The sequence below is a fragment of the Glandiceps talaboti genome, chromosome 16, assembly GCF_964340395.1.
Source record: "Glandiceps talaboti chromosome 16, keGlaTala1.1, whole genome shotgun sequence".
Taxonomy (NCBI): domain Eukaryota; kingdom Metazoa; phylum Hemichordata; class Enteropneusta; family Spengelidae; genus Glandiceps; species Glandiceps talaboti.
The window spans coordinates 405,456-425,000 of record NC_135564.1 but is presented as its reverse complement, the minus strand read 5'-3'; the positions used below and the strand labels follow the sequence as shown (position 1 = coordinate 425,000).

The 19,545-nt window shown below is 33.1% G+C and overlaps 1 protein-coding gene across 1 annotated transcript; it reads right to left on the bottom strand.

The window, feature by feature from the left end:
• Nucleotides 1-476: 476 nt before the first annotated feature.
• LOC144447651 (uncharacterized) lies at nt 477-19,497 on the bottom strand. The gene is made up of 14 exons (XM_078137728.1): nt 19,409-19,497; nt 18,233-18,305; nt 17,606-17,639; nt 14,645-14,924; nt 14,235-14,500; nt 12,914-13,024; nt 12,283-12,375; nt 11,598-11,669; nt 10,952-11,197; nt 8,922-9,112; nt 6,049-6,106; nt 2,565-2,636; nt 1,672-1,804; nt 477-747 (listed from the first exon to the last, which is right to left on the bottom strand). The coding sequence occupies exons 1-14, from the start codon at nt 19,495-19,497 to the stop codon at nt 477-479; spliced, it is 1,989 nt and encodes a 662-aa protein (XP_077993854.1).
• Nucleotides 19,498-19,545: the final 48 nt, after the last annotated feature.

The following is a 19,545-nucleotide window of genomic DNA, read 5'->3' as shown; positions in this document are numbered from 1 at the left end:
TGTCCCTAAATTTTAAGTCATAAAATTTCTCTCTCTCATCATATACTATCAAATTTTTGTTGTATGTCAATAGTTGTAAATTAAAACAATGTCTGTCGTCTATTTCTGTTAACTGATTATTCTACACTGGAAAAGTCTAAACTCAAAAGTAAAAGGCATTTTTAAATATTCAAATTGATACAAACATACAAATATTTGCTATTGACAAAATTCATTCATTCTACACAAGACAATTCAAACAAATTAAGTTTTTCTGTGTCTTTTTTTTTTTTACAAATACAAATTATTTCATTCAAAAGTAGACACATTCTATAAGTCATTGTACTCTTGATTTCCTTTGGTTAGTTAGTTAGTTAGGCTGTTTGTTTGTTTGTTTGGAGGGAATCACTACTTTAAACTGTAGGTAAGTGAGTAATATATTGAAAGTATGCCCTCTATTGACAGTCATGATGTACATTGGTTGCTATGAACATGCACTAGTAACTTTCTTCTGTTGGTTCTACAGTTCCATTCTCCTCATCATCAACCTCTGCTTCCTCCTCCCCCTCCTCCTCCTCTCCCTCTTCGTCCTCCTCTTCAGCTGCATCCCCTGCTTCCTCCTCTCCTGTAGGTCCTTCTTCTGTTCCATGTTCTACTTCCTCTGTTCCATCTTCATCTCCTTCATCTCCTTCATCTCCTTCACCATCATCATCATCATCATCATCATCATCATCATCATCATCCTCACAGCTACTTGAAGAAGAGCTACTGATAATAACATGAAATTTTGATATTAATTTTGAGTTCTGCTTAAGACTGGATAATGATATACTGGCATGTAGTAGATATATCATGATATACTATTTTATGACATCCACACCACACCACACCACACCACACCACACCACACCACACCACACCACACTACACCATACCACACCACACCACACATCACATCACACCAAAATACATCATACTACATACACTATACACATTATACTACACCACACTACAACATACCACACCACACCACAACATACCACATTACATCCCATCACATTACACCAAAATACATCATACTACATACACATCGTACTACATCACATGACATCACATCATTCAACACAACATACAACAATAAATCACTTTATACTACAATACGTTACTTCACATCACACCAAGTCACATAATTTTACATAGCACAACATCGTACAATGTCATACCACACCACACCACACAGTATCGCACCACATCGCAACTCACTGCACTGCACGGCACCATACCAGACATCAGATCAGACCAGACCAGACCAGGCCAGGCCAGGCCAGACCAAGCTACACCACACCACATTACATTACATCACAAAACATCACAACCAATCACAGCACATCATACCTGACAAGACCAGACCAGACCAGATCAGACTAGACTACCTACACAATACCATATTACATCCCATCACACTACACCACATCACATTACATTACACATCATATCCCAGCACATCACATAATACCCCAATCACACCATCCCAGACCTGACCTGATCAGACCAAACTAGAGCAGACCACATGCACTGAACTATACCATGTTACATCACATTACATCACACCATACCATACCATACCATACCATACCATACCATACCATACCACACATCATATCCCATCACACCACACTACATCATAGCTACCTGGAGTCTGATTCATCTTCATCCTCGTCTTCATCTTCATCCTCATCTTCTTCACCTTCTTCGTCTTCTTCACCTTCTTCATCTTCTTCACCTTCTTCTTCATCATCTGTTCCCCATAACTCATACTCTCTTTCTGTTAGAACAAAAGAAAAATGAAAAAACTGGTGTAAAAGGAAAGAGCCACTAGAGTGGAAAGATCTCTTTTGACAAATGAAGACAGGCAGACAAAAATATCTTGCTACATGTACTGCAGCAGCAAGATCCTTTTCAATAAGCTAAGACAGATACAAACTATGTACTGTAGTGAAAATATCGCTCCTAACAAGCAAAGACAGACAAAAACTACTTGCTATAGTACATAAAAAGACCCCTTTCAACAAAACAAACTAGAATGTTGGCAACCCAGCTTTGTTATTGCATATCTAATATTACCAATTTGTTAATACTATGGAGCCATAGTATTGTTATTCATTCATTATGGGCCAGCTTTGTCTATAAACTCTTTCACACAAGTGCTTCCTTTAAACCTTTAGAGTTTAATCCTTATCTAGCATCAGCTTTTAGGCATTGTGTAAATATCTCAAACATTGCATACTGAAACTGAAAGGTAAGAGTAAATAAAGGTGACATAGTATTGTGAATGAGACAGATACAGGGTCAATGACTCCTCAGTCATTGACCCTTTGTCTGTTGGTCATTGTCAACATATGGTTGACCATATTTTGAACTTTGGTTTCATAATCTGTTTTTAATCAGTAGATGTTCCATAAAATATAAAATGATAACAATATTTAACAAATGTTATATTTTCATATTGTGGAGAAATTGAGTAAATTGGAAAAAATAAATCTTGCAAGGAGTACTACTACTGATAGTTCAAAACACTTTCTTACCTTTTTTCAACATTTCTTCTATCAGTGGTTTAAATTCTTTACATTCTGGGTTCTCTGGTTCATACATTTGAACTATAAAAAAAATAAAGAGCTGATATTACTATCACATAGATAGATCAAATAGACTCAACTTGTCAAGCTTTTTTCACTCTAACATAAATTACTTACCTTCCTGGAAAAATTTAACTGTCAGTGTCTGTATTGCCATGGGGTATAATGAAACCACTCAGTTATTTTAGTTGAGAGTGGGAAGTAGGTATAATCCACCATAGTTCCTCAAATGTTTTACTTGGGTTCCATACAAGATTATGGTATGATACAAGGTATGGACATCTGCACCAGTTTTACTAGATTTCCTCATCAGTTTCCCAAACCTTTGCAAACACATAGTTTGTACAATAAATTCAATCATTGAAATTGTTGGTCAGGCAGTTTACTAGTTCTTCATAAGGTATTAGGCATGTGATAACACTTATAATATCACTTTGAGGCTACCTAGTACCTGTCAATTCTACATGGACAACTTGAGATTCTTACATAATATTTACAAGCCACTACCAATATTAAAACTCTCCCCTAACTTTCATCAGTTATAATAATATCCTGACACACTCAGGATTGGGATATGGGGGGGGGGGGGGTGTCTATCAGTTGGTGTAACAGCTGTACTCAGGGTTGGGATATGGGGGGGTCTATCAGTTGGTGTAACAGCTGTACTCAGGGTTGGGATATGGTTCTATCAGTTGATGTAACCACAGGCCTGTGGGTGGAGGGTCTATGATGTAACAGCTATACTCAGGGTTGGGATATGTGGGGGTCTATCAGTTGATAAAACAGCTATACTCAGGGTTGGGATATGTGGGGGTCTATCAGTTGATGCAATAGCTATACTTCAATTACATTGTTGACAGCCACATGTACTTGTTTTTTGTTTTTATTTTTGCTTTTATTTTGTTATAAGAATTAACAAATTAGAATTATTGAATTATTCTTAATTCATTGAATTTTGAAGGCATGGTTTTAGCAGCTTTTCACAAAGTGTAAATGACTGTTTAATCTTACTGTGACATCTGACAAGCCAGGAAAAACATGACGAGATTTATAAGTTTCTTAAACTCCATATGGTCTGCGTAATTTTATAGCTAGAGACAGTCAAGCAATCTTTGACCCTTTCCTCCACACATACAATAGTAGAAAAGTTTGCCAATAATCTAATAATATCTGTAGACAGTCATTGACTGTACACCTACATGTAAAAGTTGTGCAACATATGCTGGTTTCCTAACACACAATTTGATCACATCCCTTCATTATATAATAATACCTGTACTTTGAATTTGGAATTATATTCTCATATCAAAAATAACTATACAATAATATCATTGTATTTCCAACTGTAAATTTTTCGTTATCTTTCTTATATAACTTGAGTGTTTCTAGACATCAAATTGTTTGTTTTAACTGAACTGAATTTTGACTTTTTTCATATTACAGATTCTACATTGAATATTTATTAAACTGCAAAAAGAGAATGGATTAAATGATTGTTTAGAAGATAATAAAGGTTGATGAAAATCTTGCATCAAAACCATTATTACTCTCATGGTTTCACTTCTTGGACAGGTTCAGTTTTTGAACATCTATCGAAAAATATGGGTTTTTGTTATGCCCTGGTTGTTTTACGTCATGTCATGACAACCCACAGCTATGTCACTGGTTCTGTGGTGCTACACAAATACACATACAATGTATGTAAAGTAAAGACATTCCAAATGACAACCCACAGCTATGTCAGTGGTTCTGTGGGGCTACAAATACACATATGTATAAGTAAAGATGTTCCAAATGACAACCCACAGCTATGTCACTGGTTCTGTGGTGCTACACAAATACACATATGTATAAGTAAAGATGTTCCAAATGACAACCCACAGCTATGTCAGTGGTTCTGTGGTGCTACACAAATACACATATGTATAAGTAAAGATGTTCCAAATGACAACCCACAGCTATGTCAGTGGTTCTGTGGTGCTACACAAATACACATATGTATAAGTAAAGATGTTCCAAATGACAACCCACAGCTATGTCACTGGTTCTGTGGGGCTACACAAATACACATATGTATAAGTAAAGATGTTCCAAATGACAACCCACAGCTATGTCACTGGTTCTGTGGGGCTACACAAATACACATATATAAGTAAAGACATTCCAATTTGCCATCAGTTTTCATGATCTTTCCTAAATTAAGCTTGAGGAGGTATCACATTGTATTGTTCCCCTTTCCAGCAATTTTCTACTAGTTTATTAACATGCCCATGTCTGGAAATTAAGAGTGAATGTACTATGATTGACATCAAATATCAATGATAGTCCTTTCCGTACATGGCATATCGAATCTGTTTGAAATAGTTTGAAACCACCTAGGGGGGACTGTTTCAAACTGATTTAAAAAAAACTTGATGTAAATCAAATAGGATTTTTGTATAATAATTTTTAAAGTGTCAATAATTTCTACACTTTTTACATAGTTTTTAATGTCTGTTTTATTGTATTGTAGCTGTGTGGCTTTTCTTGTATATGAGATGTATCCTGCAATAAAGTTTTAATAATAACATTGTTTCAAAACCAACAGAGAAGCAACAGTGAATTGATTCAAATCCATTGTTCAATTTTTTGATGGGGACAGAAACAAATTTTGAACTGATTTTACTAAATTGATTCACTTTGAACGAGTTTTTTAATCAATTCAGGTCAGGACAGGGCTATTAGAGTAAACTACATGACTGTAGAAATATCTACAAAGTATAAAGACACACCAGACATAGTTTTTGATTAGTGATTTATTGACTCAAGTCACAGTTAGAATGTTATTATGATGTTTTAATTAAGATTCTTAAAAGTAAATTTTATGTTACGGTTTTTAAAAAGCTTGTGAGAAAGATCCACAATATGATGTTTGATTTTGGTGGAAAACTAGTACTATGACAATCAACACTTGTTAAAGAGATAGACACATTTCATGATTTGGTAAAAATCTGTTATCAAAACATGCTGACAGAGTATTGAATCCAAATAAATAAACAATCAATACCATATGTAGCATAGTTTGTGATAATTTCCACAATCAGATGTTTTAGTTGTACCATAGTTTTGAGATACCAGAGTCACAGTCAGATCTAACCATAATGTTTGCTACATGGTTCTTTTGGACTGTCATTATCTCCTAGTCAACCTTTCAGCCAATGCTCTTTTTTTGTGACCCAATTAATTGTCACTGTAGTTGCAATAAAGCATGTACCCTACTGGTTGCCATAAGTTATCAGACATAAACATATTATTTGAACAGAATGTTCACAACTACAGAGTTTGGTTACAGCTTACACACAAAATTCAATATGTTCTGAACAGTTAGCTGACATCTGTCATGATATAGAGCACTGATACAAATAAATACATGTACAAAATAGAATATACTTACTCATTTGACAAAGCTTTAGTGCCACTGCCCAATCTTCCTGCATCACAGACTCAATGAACTGACAACAAGAACAAACCAATAACAGTATTACAAGCTTCATTTTGAACAAGATTTCTTCTATTCTGCCACACACACAAACACCAAAAGAGATGTATTTCTTTGTACCACAGAAAACTGATCACTTTTATCATTCCTGTCCTTTAATATGGTTTATTTGACACCGTTATTAGTCATACAAGCTGCTCATACATATTCACAAGCTTTGTTTCCGGAACTTCATTGGTTAAGTGAACAAAGGAAAGAGAAATAAAGGCCAGCATTTCTTCATGTTTTACTCATGGTCTATTCCTGGATCATTGTGGGGGCTGTCTCTACCATCACTTATCTATTGTTGTAAATTCATCATTATGTTTTCACTGATGGTATCGATATCATTATGTCTCTTATTTTTGTACTTTTTATGAAAATTAATGGTAGGCTAGAAAAGAAGCAACAGTTATCAATGTAGATATTTATATCGGCTTTCATTCTACATGGTTCATTATTATCTATCTGATTTATTGATTGAAATTTATCGATGTGACTGTTTTAACAATTAATCTATACTCTTCAGAGTCTAGGCAATTCAATTCTTGTTCTTTTGCTCATTAAATTATATCAAATTCAGTCATTTTTATTTTTGCATATCTGTATTCTGGATTATTTTGACTTGATTTTTTTTAAATATAGGTATTTAGATATTGACAATAAAATACTTTATCTATTTTTTCTAAACTTTGAATAAACAAACTTAGTTTAAATGTGCACTGTTCAAATGTTGAAGTTTGGAAAACTACCAATGAAAGCAAATAAAGCAAGTCAAGACAAACCACTTTACAAAATGTTTGCTGAAAACAACACTAGATTTACTGGCCAAAGTTTCAATTCCACATTCTCATATTATTAGGATCATCTCATTATCGAAACCATAGGTATCAGATCTAAAATAGAATAATTCTTTTCTTCTGGACAATATTTTTCTACAGCTCTGTCAGACATCTCCCTACTCAGGGCCAACACAGGGCTTTCATAATTTATGCATCTATTATTATTACTATTATTATTTAATTATTATTATTATTATTATTATTATACCAGAGATACAACCATCTTTAATTACAGAGTGAAGAGAAAACATATCGAGTGTTACAAGAAAAGTCTATGTTTGGTTCACAATATTTTCTGAGATAATAACCATAATAATATATATGTATGCTGTAAACAATCCACAAATTACCAAGGTGTAATATATATGTATGCAGTAAACAATCTACAAATTACCAAGGTGTAATATATATGTATGCTGTAAACAATTATGATGCTCAAGATTTGTTGTTTTAGTTTTAGCACGTGTTAGGTTTTCTAATTGGAATAAAGGCCAACAGTAGACATTCCAATGGTAAATAACCAATAAACCACACTAAATAACACTGGTATTTTAGAATTAATGTATCAACGTCTTTTTACATTCATTTTTTCGTTTCCTTTTGCATGTACATCAGTGTTTTAGTCTTCAGTTGTCTACATTTTGAGTGTAAATTATATTTTGTCTCTTTGGATTGAAGCTAAAGAGAAATTTCTGATGAGGATAATAAAGTTACATTGAATTGAATTGAATTGAATTGAATTAAATGGATGTTTTCATATTGACTATGACAGATGGAAATTATGTAATGTAACAGACACATGTTACGATAGCTTTGCTAGGTACCCTCATTACAAGTTGAAGTTATTCTTGTTTTTGCCTTGTTGACTTTCAACTGTTGATTCACTGGCAATGCTTCCTGAGTAATGAATTTACATATTATGTAATATCACATGACTGCTATGAACCTATCAGAATCACCAGAGTGGCAGTATGACACGTGCACACCAGGAAGTTGCATTCAGATGAATCAACAAAGTATTTAGGCTTATCAGAATATTGTGAACTGGCTTCCACATGTATAGAAAGTTATTAAACTTTTAGTACATTTCAGACCACTGCTGGATTAGCATTAAAATGCAGCTGTGACAAAGTTGTCTGGCAGAGTTGTAGTAAAAGTTGGTCTACAGCAAAAGAATGGTCCTATATTTACATGTAATCCTTATGTCAGTCCATAGATTGATAAGATAATGAAAATGAAAGGATGTGGGATTCAATCTCAGGGCTTTAAAATATTATTGGCTTAAAAAGTCATTTACTATTAGTGAATTTGTTTGCATCTTTGGAAGACAAAGAATTCATACTAGGATATCATTCAAATATCAGTATTCCTTAGACTGAGTAACTCAAAGTGGGACTTATTTTTATGTTTTTTATGTTTTAAGTATCAACTTTTCTACAACCTCTAAACCAATCCATCCATATGTCCTATACATACCATATCCATATGTCCCATACATACATATCCTTATATCCTATTCATATGAATGTAAGTGTCTCGCTGGAGAGAACAGTGCTCAATGCAAATATTAGTAGCAGAGCATTATAGACTTAATTCAAAAGAATAAGAATGTAAACTCAGAGTTTCACGCTTTGAGCCATCTTCGGACAACTAAATTGGGATTGTCAAGGTCAGTACAAACACTTAATATTTATATCCTTATGTCCTATACATAAATATCCATATATATGCAGATAGACAAACAGAAAAACACAACATATAAATAACCCAATACACACAGACACAGACACAGACACAGACACAGACACATACATACACATCACAGACACACAGACACACAGACACACAGACACACACACACACACACACAGACACACACACACAGAGATACACACAGATACACACACAGATACACACACAGACACACACACAGTCATATTTCCTTACTTCTCCTAGTAATTCTAAAGGTGCCTTTATCTCCTCCTCTTCATCCTCTGATGATGACGACTCTTCATCGCTACTGCTACTCTCATCATTTTCAGACTCATCTTTTGTTTCTTCATTGGCAGTATTTGATTCATTTTCATCCTTATCTTTTTTAGGAATTGCTCCAGCTTCTACATCAACTGTTTCACTCTCTAAAAGAAGAAATTGTAAAATTATATATTTCAAATCCATCGCTTTTTATATAACTTGACATTTTATTATAGATGGTGATGTGTGATTTCAAAGACTGCTATTAGAATGATACAGAAACATAAAATCTGCTTCTCATGTAATGGGAAATTTTCAAAAATTCATTATTCCAAAATCAATATTTCCAAACTTTTCGGAATTTCAAAGAGTAGTTTACAGAGACTTAAAATGATTTTTTGGGTGTGGTGTAAATTCTAGAACTTCCAAAGAATTTCTATGAATGGTCTAAAACTCAATGACTTCCACAGCCTTCTTGGAGTAGTTTGAAATTCCAGGGCTATCAAGGACTTTTCCAAAAGCAGTAAACCCTATGCTGTATATTACACTCTCCTGACCATGGTATTAAGTTTCACATTTATATTGCACCCAAGTTTGTCTTTCCTTACATCTCACTCCACCACATGTACAAGTCAGACTTTATTACATGTACAAGTCAGACTCCACTACACATACAATTACAAGTCAGACTCCACTATATATACAAGTCAGACTTTATTACAATTACAAGTCAGACTCCACTACACATACAAGTCAGACTTTATTACATATACAAGTCAGACTCCACTATATATACAAGTCAGACTTTATTACATGTACAAGTCAGACTCCACTATATATACAAGTCAGACTTTATTACATGTACAAGTCAGACTTTATTACATATACAAGTCAGACTCCACTATATATACAAGTCAGACTTTATTACATATACAAGTCAGACTTTATTACATATACAAGTCAGACTCCACTATACATACAAGTCAGACTTTATTACATATACAAGTCAGACTCCACTACACATACAAGTCAGACTTTATTACATATACAAGTCAGACTCCACTATATATACAAGTCAGACTTTATTACATATACAAGTCAGACTTTATTACATATACAAGTCAGACTTTATTACATATACAAGTCAGACTTTATTACATATACAAGTCAGACTCCACTATACATACAAGTCAGACTTTATTACATATACAAGTCAGACTCCACTACACATACAAGTCAGACTTTATTACATATACAAGTCAGACTCCACTATATATACAAGTCAGACTTTATTACATATACAAGTCAGACTCCACTATATATACAAGTCAGACTTTATTACATGTACAAGTCAGACTTTATTACATATACAAGTCAGACTCCACTATATATACAAGTCAGACTTTATTACAATTACAAGTCAGACTCCACTATATATACAAGTCAGACTTTATTACATGTACAAGTCAGACTCCACTACACATACAAGTCAGACTTTATTACATATACAAGTCAGACTCCACTATATATACAAGTCAGACTTTATTACATATACAAGTCAGACTTTATTACATATACAAGTCAGACTCTACATGTTTAAATTGAATCACTTTACAGGACTATCTAACTGGCACACTATCTTCTCTAGAAGTAACCCATGACATTTTATTTTGCCATATTTGTAATTATACTAAATTGAATCACTTTACAGGACCATCCAACTGGCACACTATCTTCTCTAGAAGTAACCCATGACATTTTATTTTGCCATATTTGTAATTATACTAAATTGAATCACTTTACAGGACTATCTACCTTACACACAATATTCTCTAGAAGTAACCCATGACATTTTATTTTGCCATATTTGTAATTATACTACATTAAATTACTTTACAGGACCATCTAACTGGCACACTATCTTCTCTAGAAGTAACCCATGACATTCTACCTTGTCATATTTGTAATTATACTAAATTGGAGCACTGTACTGCATTATCTACCTTGCACCCTATCTTCTCTAGATTCATCTATTTCACTATTACAATTCACTGATGTATCTTTTTCACATCTTTCCTCATTGTGTTCTGTATCTTTTATTGAGTCCAAGTGCGTTGTGTTTTTCTCTCTGACATCATCTGTGTCATCCACTTCACTTCTCACTCTGTGAGTTATGTAGTATGAGTCCATCTCTTCTGTCTCAGTTTTGAGCTTTCTTTTCTTTTCTCTTTCTCGCTCTTGCATTCTGTCTGATGACAGACACAACAAATAATAAATGAGATTGATTTTTACTCTAAGTTTCATTAAGTGCTTATTTTAGTGTTTCTGTATTTTTACATGAAAGGAAGGGATGCCAAGTGATTAGACTTTGCAGTATTTGATGTTTTTTAAATTTATGTTTATGTTTTCATAAAGTAACTTTTAGGTGACATTAATTGACCTTAAACTTCTCGTTTACATTAATGGTCTTACCATGACCTTTTTATCTAGATTTTTGACCCTTCACCTTGCCATGACCTTTCACCTGAACATAACCCTTCACCTTGCAGTGCCACTTAATGTGATGCCTATGGTTAGTCTTGTGATCTTTAACCTAGCTGTGATCTTTAAACTTTGACATAACCTTTGACCCACTATCTTACTACTGACCAGTGGACCCGGATTCATTTCTTGAAGATGATTTCTTTGGCCTCCCATCTTTGTCTTTTTCACTCCTTCTTTCTGCATATTAAATAAAATAACAAATTGTTTTATAATTCAAAATTTGTTAACATTTCAAAGTATGTGTGAATCATCCTGTTCATATTTATCAGACTGCTATATACATGTCTTATTAACATTTATTAGATTGAAATTTTATCTTCTTTGAACTTGTTTTTACAAAAAGTTGTAATGTATTTCATTCGCTGTCTAATCTGCAAGATTTGTTGTGTACACCATTCAGATTTCAGTCATTCCTTTAAACTCTCCATACACCCATGAAATTCCAGTCTATGAACCACACCATTCAGATAGTCATTGGTTTAAACTCTCCATACACCCATGAAGTTCCACAGTCTATGAACCACATCATTTAGATAGTCATTCCTCCATACACCCATGAAATTCCAGTCTATGAACCACACCATTCAGATAGTCATTGGTTTAAACTCTCCATACACCCATGAAATTCCACAGTCTATGAACCAAACATGTTTGTTTTTTTATACATTTGTACATGCAATCTAGAGATGTAATGAAAATAGACAAGGTATTAAAAAAATACCCATTGTGGTTTTATGTTTAAAAAGTATTTAGCAAGAATTTGTTTGTTTTATGTTTGGAATGTATTTACCATGAATTTGTTTGGGTTCTGAAATGTTATTGCTATTTGATGTTGATGCTGTGGCTCCAGTCTCTTTTTGTCTATCACTCCTACCATTTTTATCTACAACAGACAAGATACAAGTGAAATCATGCAAACAATAGAACATTTCTAAAACTGAACTAGATGAATAATGGAATGTCATTTTGAAAATCTAAGTGGTTATTTCATCATTTTACACTTGTTTATTTTGTTATGGTAACTTATATGAATTATTCTAAAATATACAAGCATTCAGAAAAAATATGTATGTATTAACAGAGAAGAAGATTACATATTGACAAAACAAACTACAACAAAATGCTGTTGAATGACACATATACATTCAGAATTCATTGAAGACCGAATCTGTGAAATCTGTTCACAATGGCTAAATTTCATTTTGTTCTAGTGTCTGATACTACCCAGCAGTATGTTTTCAAAGTCTGTGACAAGTTTGAGTAATTCAATGAAGTCAGATTGCAGGACTGTGCTATGAAATCTCAGCAAATTTATTTATGAAGACATTGATTTGAGAAATATATCATTTGAAAAATTGGTAGTGGATACATTTAATAATATTGTTGACTTGATTACAACTGTGTCCTTTATAGTGACATACCATGAGATTGTTTTAATTGTCCTGTGTTGTGACTCAAATAGTAGGAGTCTACTTCTGTTGTGGAAGTTGAAGCACTAATATCTTTGTGTCTTTCCTTTCTACCACTTTTACCTGTACAAGATATACCATATTACAACAACAACAACAACAACAACAACAACAACAACAACAACAACAACATCATCAACAACAAAAGGAGTAGATCATACCACAACAAAGATAAAACAGAAATTAAAGGAAGGACATAAATAATGGAATGAGCTGATAGTACAATTAAGATAAGATTTATAATTAGTTTCAAAAGACAGAAGACTTGAACAAGTTTTATCATGGTAGATGATTCCAAATTTGAAAAAAACTTGTAAAATAAAATGTGCATGGTACAATAAAGTTACAAATATCTGATGCTTAAGGAGTGAGCTATGAGCTAAAACCTAACACTACTGAAAGTGTAGGAAATCTATGATGTTACATTCTTATACATGTATATAAAAGTGCTGTGTCCTGTAATTATTTCTATGTGTTCTATGACTGTTCATTCTCAACCGGTCTAAACACATTTTATCTAATCTCAAGCTAAATCAAACCTAACAAAATAAATTTTAGTTTGTGGTGCTAGTCTCTAAACGACACCTTTTTCAAAACATATAAACAAGATTTGGGGAAAAGGGGGTTGGAATTTCAGTCATATGGTTATACATGAACCTGTCAAATAAAACACTTGTGATGCAAAGCTCTGAAATCTTAAAAACCACATCTCTAGAAACCAACTAAAAGAACTACATGTATTTGGACTGGCTGAAAATATCACTGACTTCAGCTAGCTGTGAAAACTAGGATATGACAATTTTGTAAGGAGGCTATCATACATAATTTTTCTGATGCCAAACAGCACTCCTAGTGGCTAAACTCTGCAACCTTTTGTTTTTCAATATCTATACTATGGCATATTAAATCATGTCTTGATATCAAACTGACTTAGCAACACCTACAGAACATTTCCTGAATGTTTGTGTATGCAACTAGTAGTGTTCACAGTATGCTGTCTAAGATACTTTGACATGCCACTGACACTTCTCTGGTTGCAATTCACCAAAATTTGTTGTTCCCATCATCCTTCACCATGTGGTCACTAATGAAGACATTTTCTCATTTGACCAACAACACATATTTTAATTTATGTCTTTTATAAGAGGGAACACTAGGGTTCACACTTAACTCATAATGTCCTACATCATTTATCAATGCTCTCTACCCTACTTCAGCGCTTCACATGACAAGTTAGCATAAAAATAAGGACAATAGAATTCCTTAAACTTACTTCTACTTGACGGCCTGGAATCTTTATTTTCTTTGCCTTTAATATTACTATCTTTATCATCTTCACTTCTCACTTTGTCAATGGATTTATTGTTAGATTGCCTTGATTTTGAACTTGATGAGGGACGGACTACAGGTTCACTGTCATTAACTAAAATCATGATATTATCCTGTGAGTCATTAGATTCATTGTAGCCATCATAGTGAGAAGTTCTAGATGGAGATATCAATGACTGAGCCAAGGCTTCATCCTTTGGCATACCATATCTAGAAATAGGAAGAAAACAAATACTTGTATTATACAATGCACAAGCTAAGTTGAACAAAAAATATCTTTTGTTAAATGAACATGATACATGTGATTTTAACAACTCAGAATTTCAAAGTAGAAATAATTTATTGCTAACTTACTGTTCAAAGTTTCTTTTCACAGATGGTAAGACAACCTGTCTAGTTGGTGGTCTTGATGTATCATCAATACTACTAGCACTATTGCATCTTTGTACTGATCCAGACCTTGCTGTGCTGGTAGCCGATGTTGAATTAGCATCATCATAAAATCCACTACTTGAAGAAGTATTACTACCAACTGAGCCAGTACTCCCAGACTTCACTTTATTCTTAGAATCTAAACTAGAAGACCTACGATTGGCAGTCTGTTTGTCTTTTGTTGATGATTTCCTAACATCATCTGTTATGGAGGTAAAGATCAAGACATACAAATTGTTAAAAGACAGTTGTCATGAGTGTCTCTTCCCTAACAGCATAAAACAGCTCTCATCAACAACTTAATGACATTATTTCTGCTGACTCCCATGATGCAATAGCCCAGAGTAAAGGTAAAAGCACAAAATCAACTTGATTTTATCTGAAACTGCAAGTAATTGTAGATGATTTAAAATCATAAAATGACTCAAGAATCCATAATTTATGAAAATGACTTCATTTGACTCTTGAGATCACAGACCATCAGTAAGATCCAGACTAGGCATACAGTTTCATTACTGAATTTTACAGGTATTCTTCAGCAAGTGCAGTGGAATGTTGTGTTGTAGTTATTTAATGTTGCTGAAACAACCCAGCCATCAGATAATGCTAGCTTCTTAACAGAACAATTTCACTGTGAGAAAATCACTTGTCAACAGTTTATTCCACCTTAAGTGTCATCAATGGCTTTAATCATAGAGCCTACATGAAATGAGAAGCAACAAACCATGATAGCATTGCTTGACACTATGTTGCCATAATACCAGTAGGTAAGGGTCAACTGACGAATGACTTGACCTTTCAATATGACAAGTATTATGGTTGACCTTTTGATGACACAAATGGACACGTTACCAGTCAACAATAAGTTAGACTGTAGAATTTGTCATTATGTGTACTCTCCTTTAACCATTTCTCACAATGGCTACACATTTAGTTAATGGTAAACAGGACCGACACCAATGGCTACACATTTAATGAAGCTTTCAGTCTAACAGTAGTAACTTTGAAAGACATACAATCTCTTATACTAAAGAAAAACAAAAATTGCAAAGGTTGTAACTGTGAAGATTTTTTGAAGAATTCTTGAATAGTTAGTTGCATCACTAAGGACTTATACACGGTTTGCTGATGTTACTATGTCTAGAGGCAAAGAGTGTTTTGTACACAATGACATTCCCTTGTCTATTGTCTGTCTACTGGGTACACTATTGTCTAATATGTTTGTACATCACTACACATACATTTACACAACCAGGGTTTTGCCTGACTACTACTCATTTGTATTCAGGAATCCAACTCAACATTTACAGTTTACTACCTGCTTGAAATATTGTGAGTGGGAATGCCAATGGCATGAGGGAAACTTAAACAAGTGCTCATTGTTGGGGGTTCATTATCAAAACTTAAGTCATTTGTATCTTATATTTCATTCATTTGTATGTTATTTGACTTCAGTAACTTATCTGAACTACCCTAGCAACTTTTTATACAGCTACTAGCAGTTAGATCTATATAATCTTTTTTATTTTGTTTGTTATTTTTGTAAAAAGGAAACGAAAAAAACAAACATCTTTTGGAGGAAATTCAAAACACAAATTGGTAAAATTGAAATAAACTAGTGGTTGGACAATTTACAAAGGTATAAACATTGTTTAATGATTCATCACTAAGAAGTCTAGGATTTATTTCTGGATTCTGAGGCAAATTGAAAACAAAAATCATTGAAATAAAATAATATAAGTCACAGAAGACATAGTCTCTTTCAAATACATTACTTCTTTATGACTGAATGCCAACATGATTAAAAGAAATTGGTGGCAACAAATAGATACTACAAACTATCCATGATATGAAGGAAATGACTAGATTTGGATAACTGATCCTGAATATATAGGGTCAAAGGTCAATGTCTTAAAAGACAAATTAGACCTGCTATTAAGGCTTGACATTTGAATGGAGCCTCTATGTATTCACGTTTTTAGTTATGCAGTAAATCATGATTCTTCACTACAAATACTACCATCATTCTGTAATGGTTTTATGAAAACCAAAAGTACTGCATGTCTACATTACTCATGTTCAGCATTACATTTAGACATGATTTAGAAGATATGGGTCATACATAAATGCTACAAAGTGTCTTCAGTATGCAAAAAATGGTTTAATTTTGATAGTCTACCTTGAAGGTCAAAGTGAAAGTCAAAGGTCTTACAAGAAAGCTTGCATACGATTATATAGGGTTAGAATAGACACTTGAATGGAGTCCATGTACTGAAGTTTTTGAGTTATGCAGTAATATATTGATCTATTACTTAAATATGGCCATCATTCAGTGTTTCCACGAGCAGTTTTTTTCACTTTTATAGTGTTCAGCGCCTATGAACTTTTAGGATATATGGCGCTTTACAAGTGTTATTATTATTATCATTATTAATTTCATATTCAGTAAAAGTTATATGAACACCAAAAGTCATTCTTGTGTATATTTTTCTTCTCCTTTATTACCTCTGGACATGATTTAACAGAAACTGGCAATAAATGAATCCTACAAAAAATCTGTCAATAGGCATGAAATTTTGATAAATGACACTGAAGGTCAAGGTGAAGACCAAAGTTCAAGGTCTTCAGAGAAAGCTTGAACCTGATAATATGGGAGTGGACACTTGAATGGAGTCTTTCTATATTAGTTTTTGAGTTATGCAGTAAATAAATACAAATATGGCCACCATTTGGTCAAATTTGTATACATGTACGTCACAAAATAAATTGACTTCCATATGTCCCATATGATATGTCGCCTTTGTGCCAGGGAGGCTCCTTCCATGAAAATAATCTAATTTGCATATTGTTCAGAAGCAAACTTAAAAATAAGTAAAAACTTACTTTCTGGTGGAAGGACCTCAAGACTTGTCTGGGTCTGTTGAAGAATATTCAAATGTACTTGATGAGTTATGAAAATGACAAAAATATGTGAAAGTAATGGAGTAAGTAACAGTAGTATATGGATTACAATCACCATTTTATTTACAAATTTTACTTTAGTATTACAACTTTTGTATGTTATCCCACTTGTCAAAGAACTTTGGTTTTAATCATGACTATTAAGAATATAGTCATCATTCGGAAATATGACCACAGCTTTGTCATAGATTTATGAACAAAGGACAAACAATGTATATGCAGTACATATCAAACATAATAAGTTGTAAGAACATACCTGTACAATGCTGGCAATAACAGTGTGACATTTATTCTGTACATACAGCATGTAGACAAATTTTACCTCTACAAAGACATAATTAACTCCATGGTGTGCTAGCTATTTGCCTAGTATATCTATATCAAGTATGGACATGTTTTCATAGTTGAAATAATCTAAGAATATTTTAATATGAAACAAAGTAATCATCAAACCCAGATAAAGTTACAGACTTTGCTCTTTAATTATTTGTATATAAACAGAGACAAAGTGCTATCAAGTTTGTTTCTTATCGATGTTTCCATTCTTACCTTTAAAACTGATTTTCTACCTGTTGTTGGTCGACTACTCCCTAATGACCCTGACGATGGTGGACGGGGTGGTCTGAAAATGATAAAAATGGAATTTAATACAGAACTTTGTAGAAACTGAACAACTTTGAATGATTCAGAAAAAAGATATAATGACGACACTGTATTATCTCATTTGGGAAACATTCATTGATGCAGTGTAGACAAATCAAACTAAAATTAAACAATGTAGAAACAAGTCACAGGTAGTGTTAGTAAAAACCAACAGTCACATTGAACACAAAATGCTCCTATCATTTGAAAAGATCCACATTACATATATAATTTAAAATACTTTGTCATAAAATTCAACAATAAACTATGGAAACTATTTGAGAGTGGAAGAGATTTGTTATAAAGACACCACAATACAGTGACACACACAGACAAACATAATGATGTATCAGGTACTGTTATCAATAACATCACTGAAAGGGAATAAAAAATGTTGTTCATTCAATTTCAACAAACTGTTTGGACAGCAGAAAATTGGCCCACAGTTCCAGCTAATTATCCACTATCTAAATGAGATTTTACGTTGGAACGACTGTATCCTAAATGATTACTTACATTGATGATATCAAATATTTATTACATAATTGCATTACAAATCGGTAGTACGGGGTGAATCTTAGCACATTGAATGTCTATCAAAAATAATAATGATAATATATACATTGTATTACAAAGAACCAAGCCCACTACTAAACTGGACTTAAAATTCATATTTTCTACAAATTTCTTGTGTTAAAAAAGATGAATTATATTTCTGTATGAGAATGAATAGGTTGGAACATTAAATAAGAATTTATACTCACAGATTCAAACCAAACTAATAATATGAGGAGAAACTGTCACTACTTTCCAAATGTTCACTTACATTTTGTAAAGAGTATACCCTGGCGATGTTGAAAGAAACATCAGCAAAAATTTGGAGTATTAAACATTTTCTACTCTGTAACTTAGTGTAAGTAACAATTTTTATTCATACCATATTGGAATAACATTAACATTCAATGAGTCATGATGCTTTCCATATATATGTAAAGTTACTTTTAAAAACGAAAAGAGAAGAAAAGATGTGCTGACAGGGTGGTCTACATGAGAAAATTCAATAAAAATAATGTCAATATGTACCTGTCACATAAGCGGTCATCCAAAATATCTCCACCAAGAATCGTTAAAGTGTTGGGAGAAACAACTCCACCAAATCTCTCTTGTGCCATTTATAGTACATGTACGAGTAAATTAATTATGTAAATGTCGGAAGTTCT

Bases quoted from the DNA above. Each gene is read 5' to 3' on its own strand.
- LOC144447651 (XM_078137728.1), bottom strand. From the start codon at position 19,497: ATGGCACAAGAGAGATTTGGTGGAGTTGTTTCTCCCAACACTTTAACG. The intron at 12,376-12,913 runs GTATGTCACTAT...TGTCTGTTGTAG, and splicing joins ACAATTAAAACAATCTCATG to ATAAAAATGGTAGGAGTGAT. The intron at 1,805-2,564 runs GTAAGAAAGTGT...TTGTTCTAACAG, and splicing joins AGAAGAAATGTTGAAAAAAG to AAAGAGAGTATGAGTTATGG.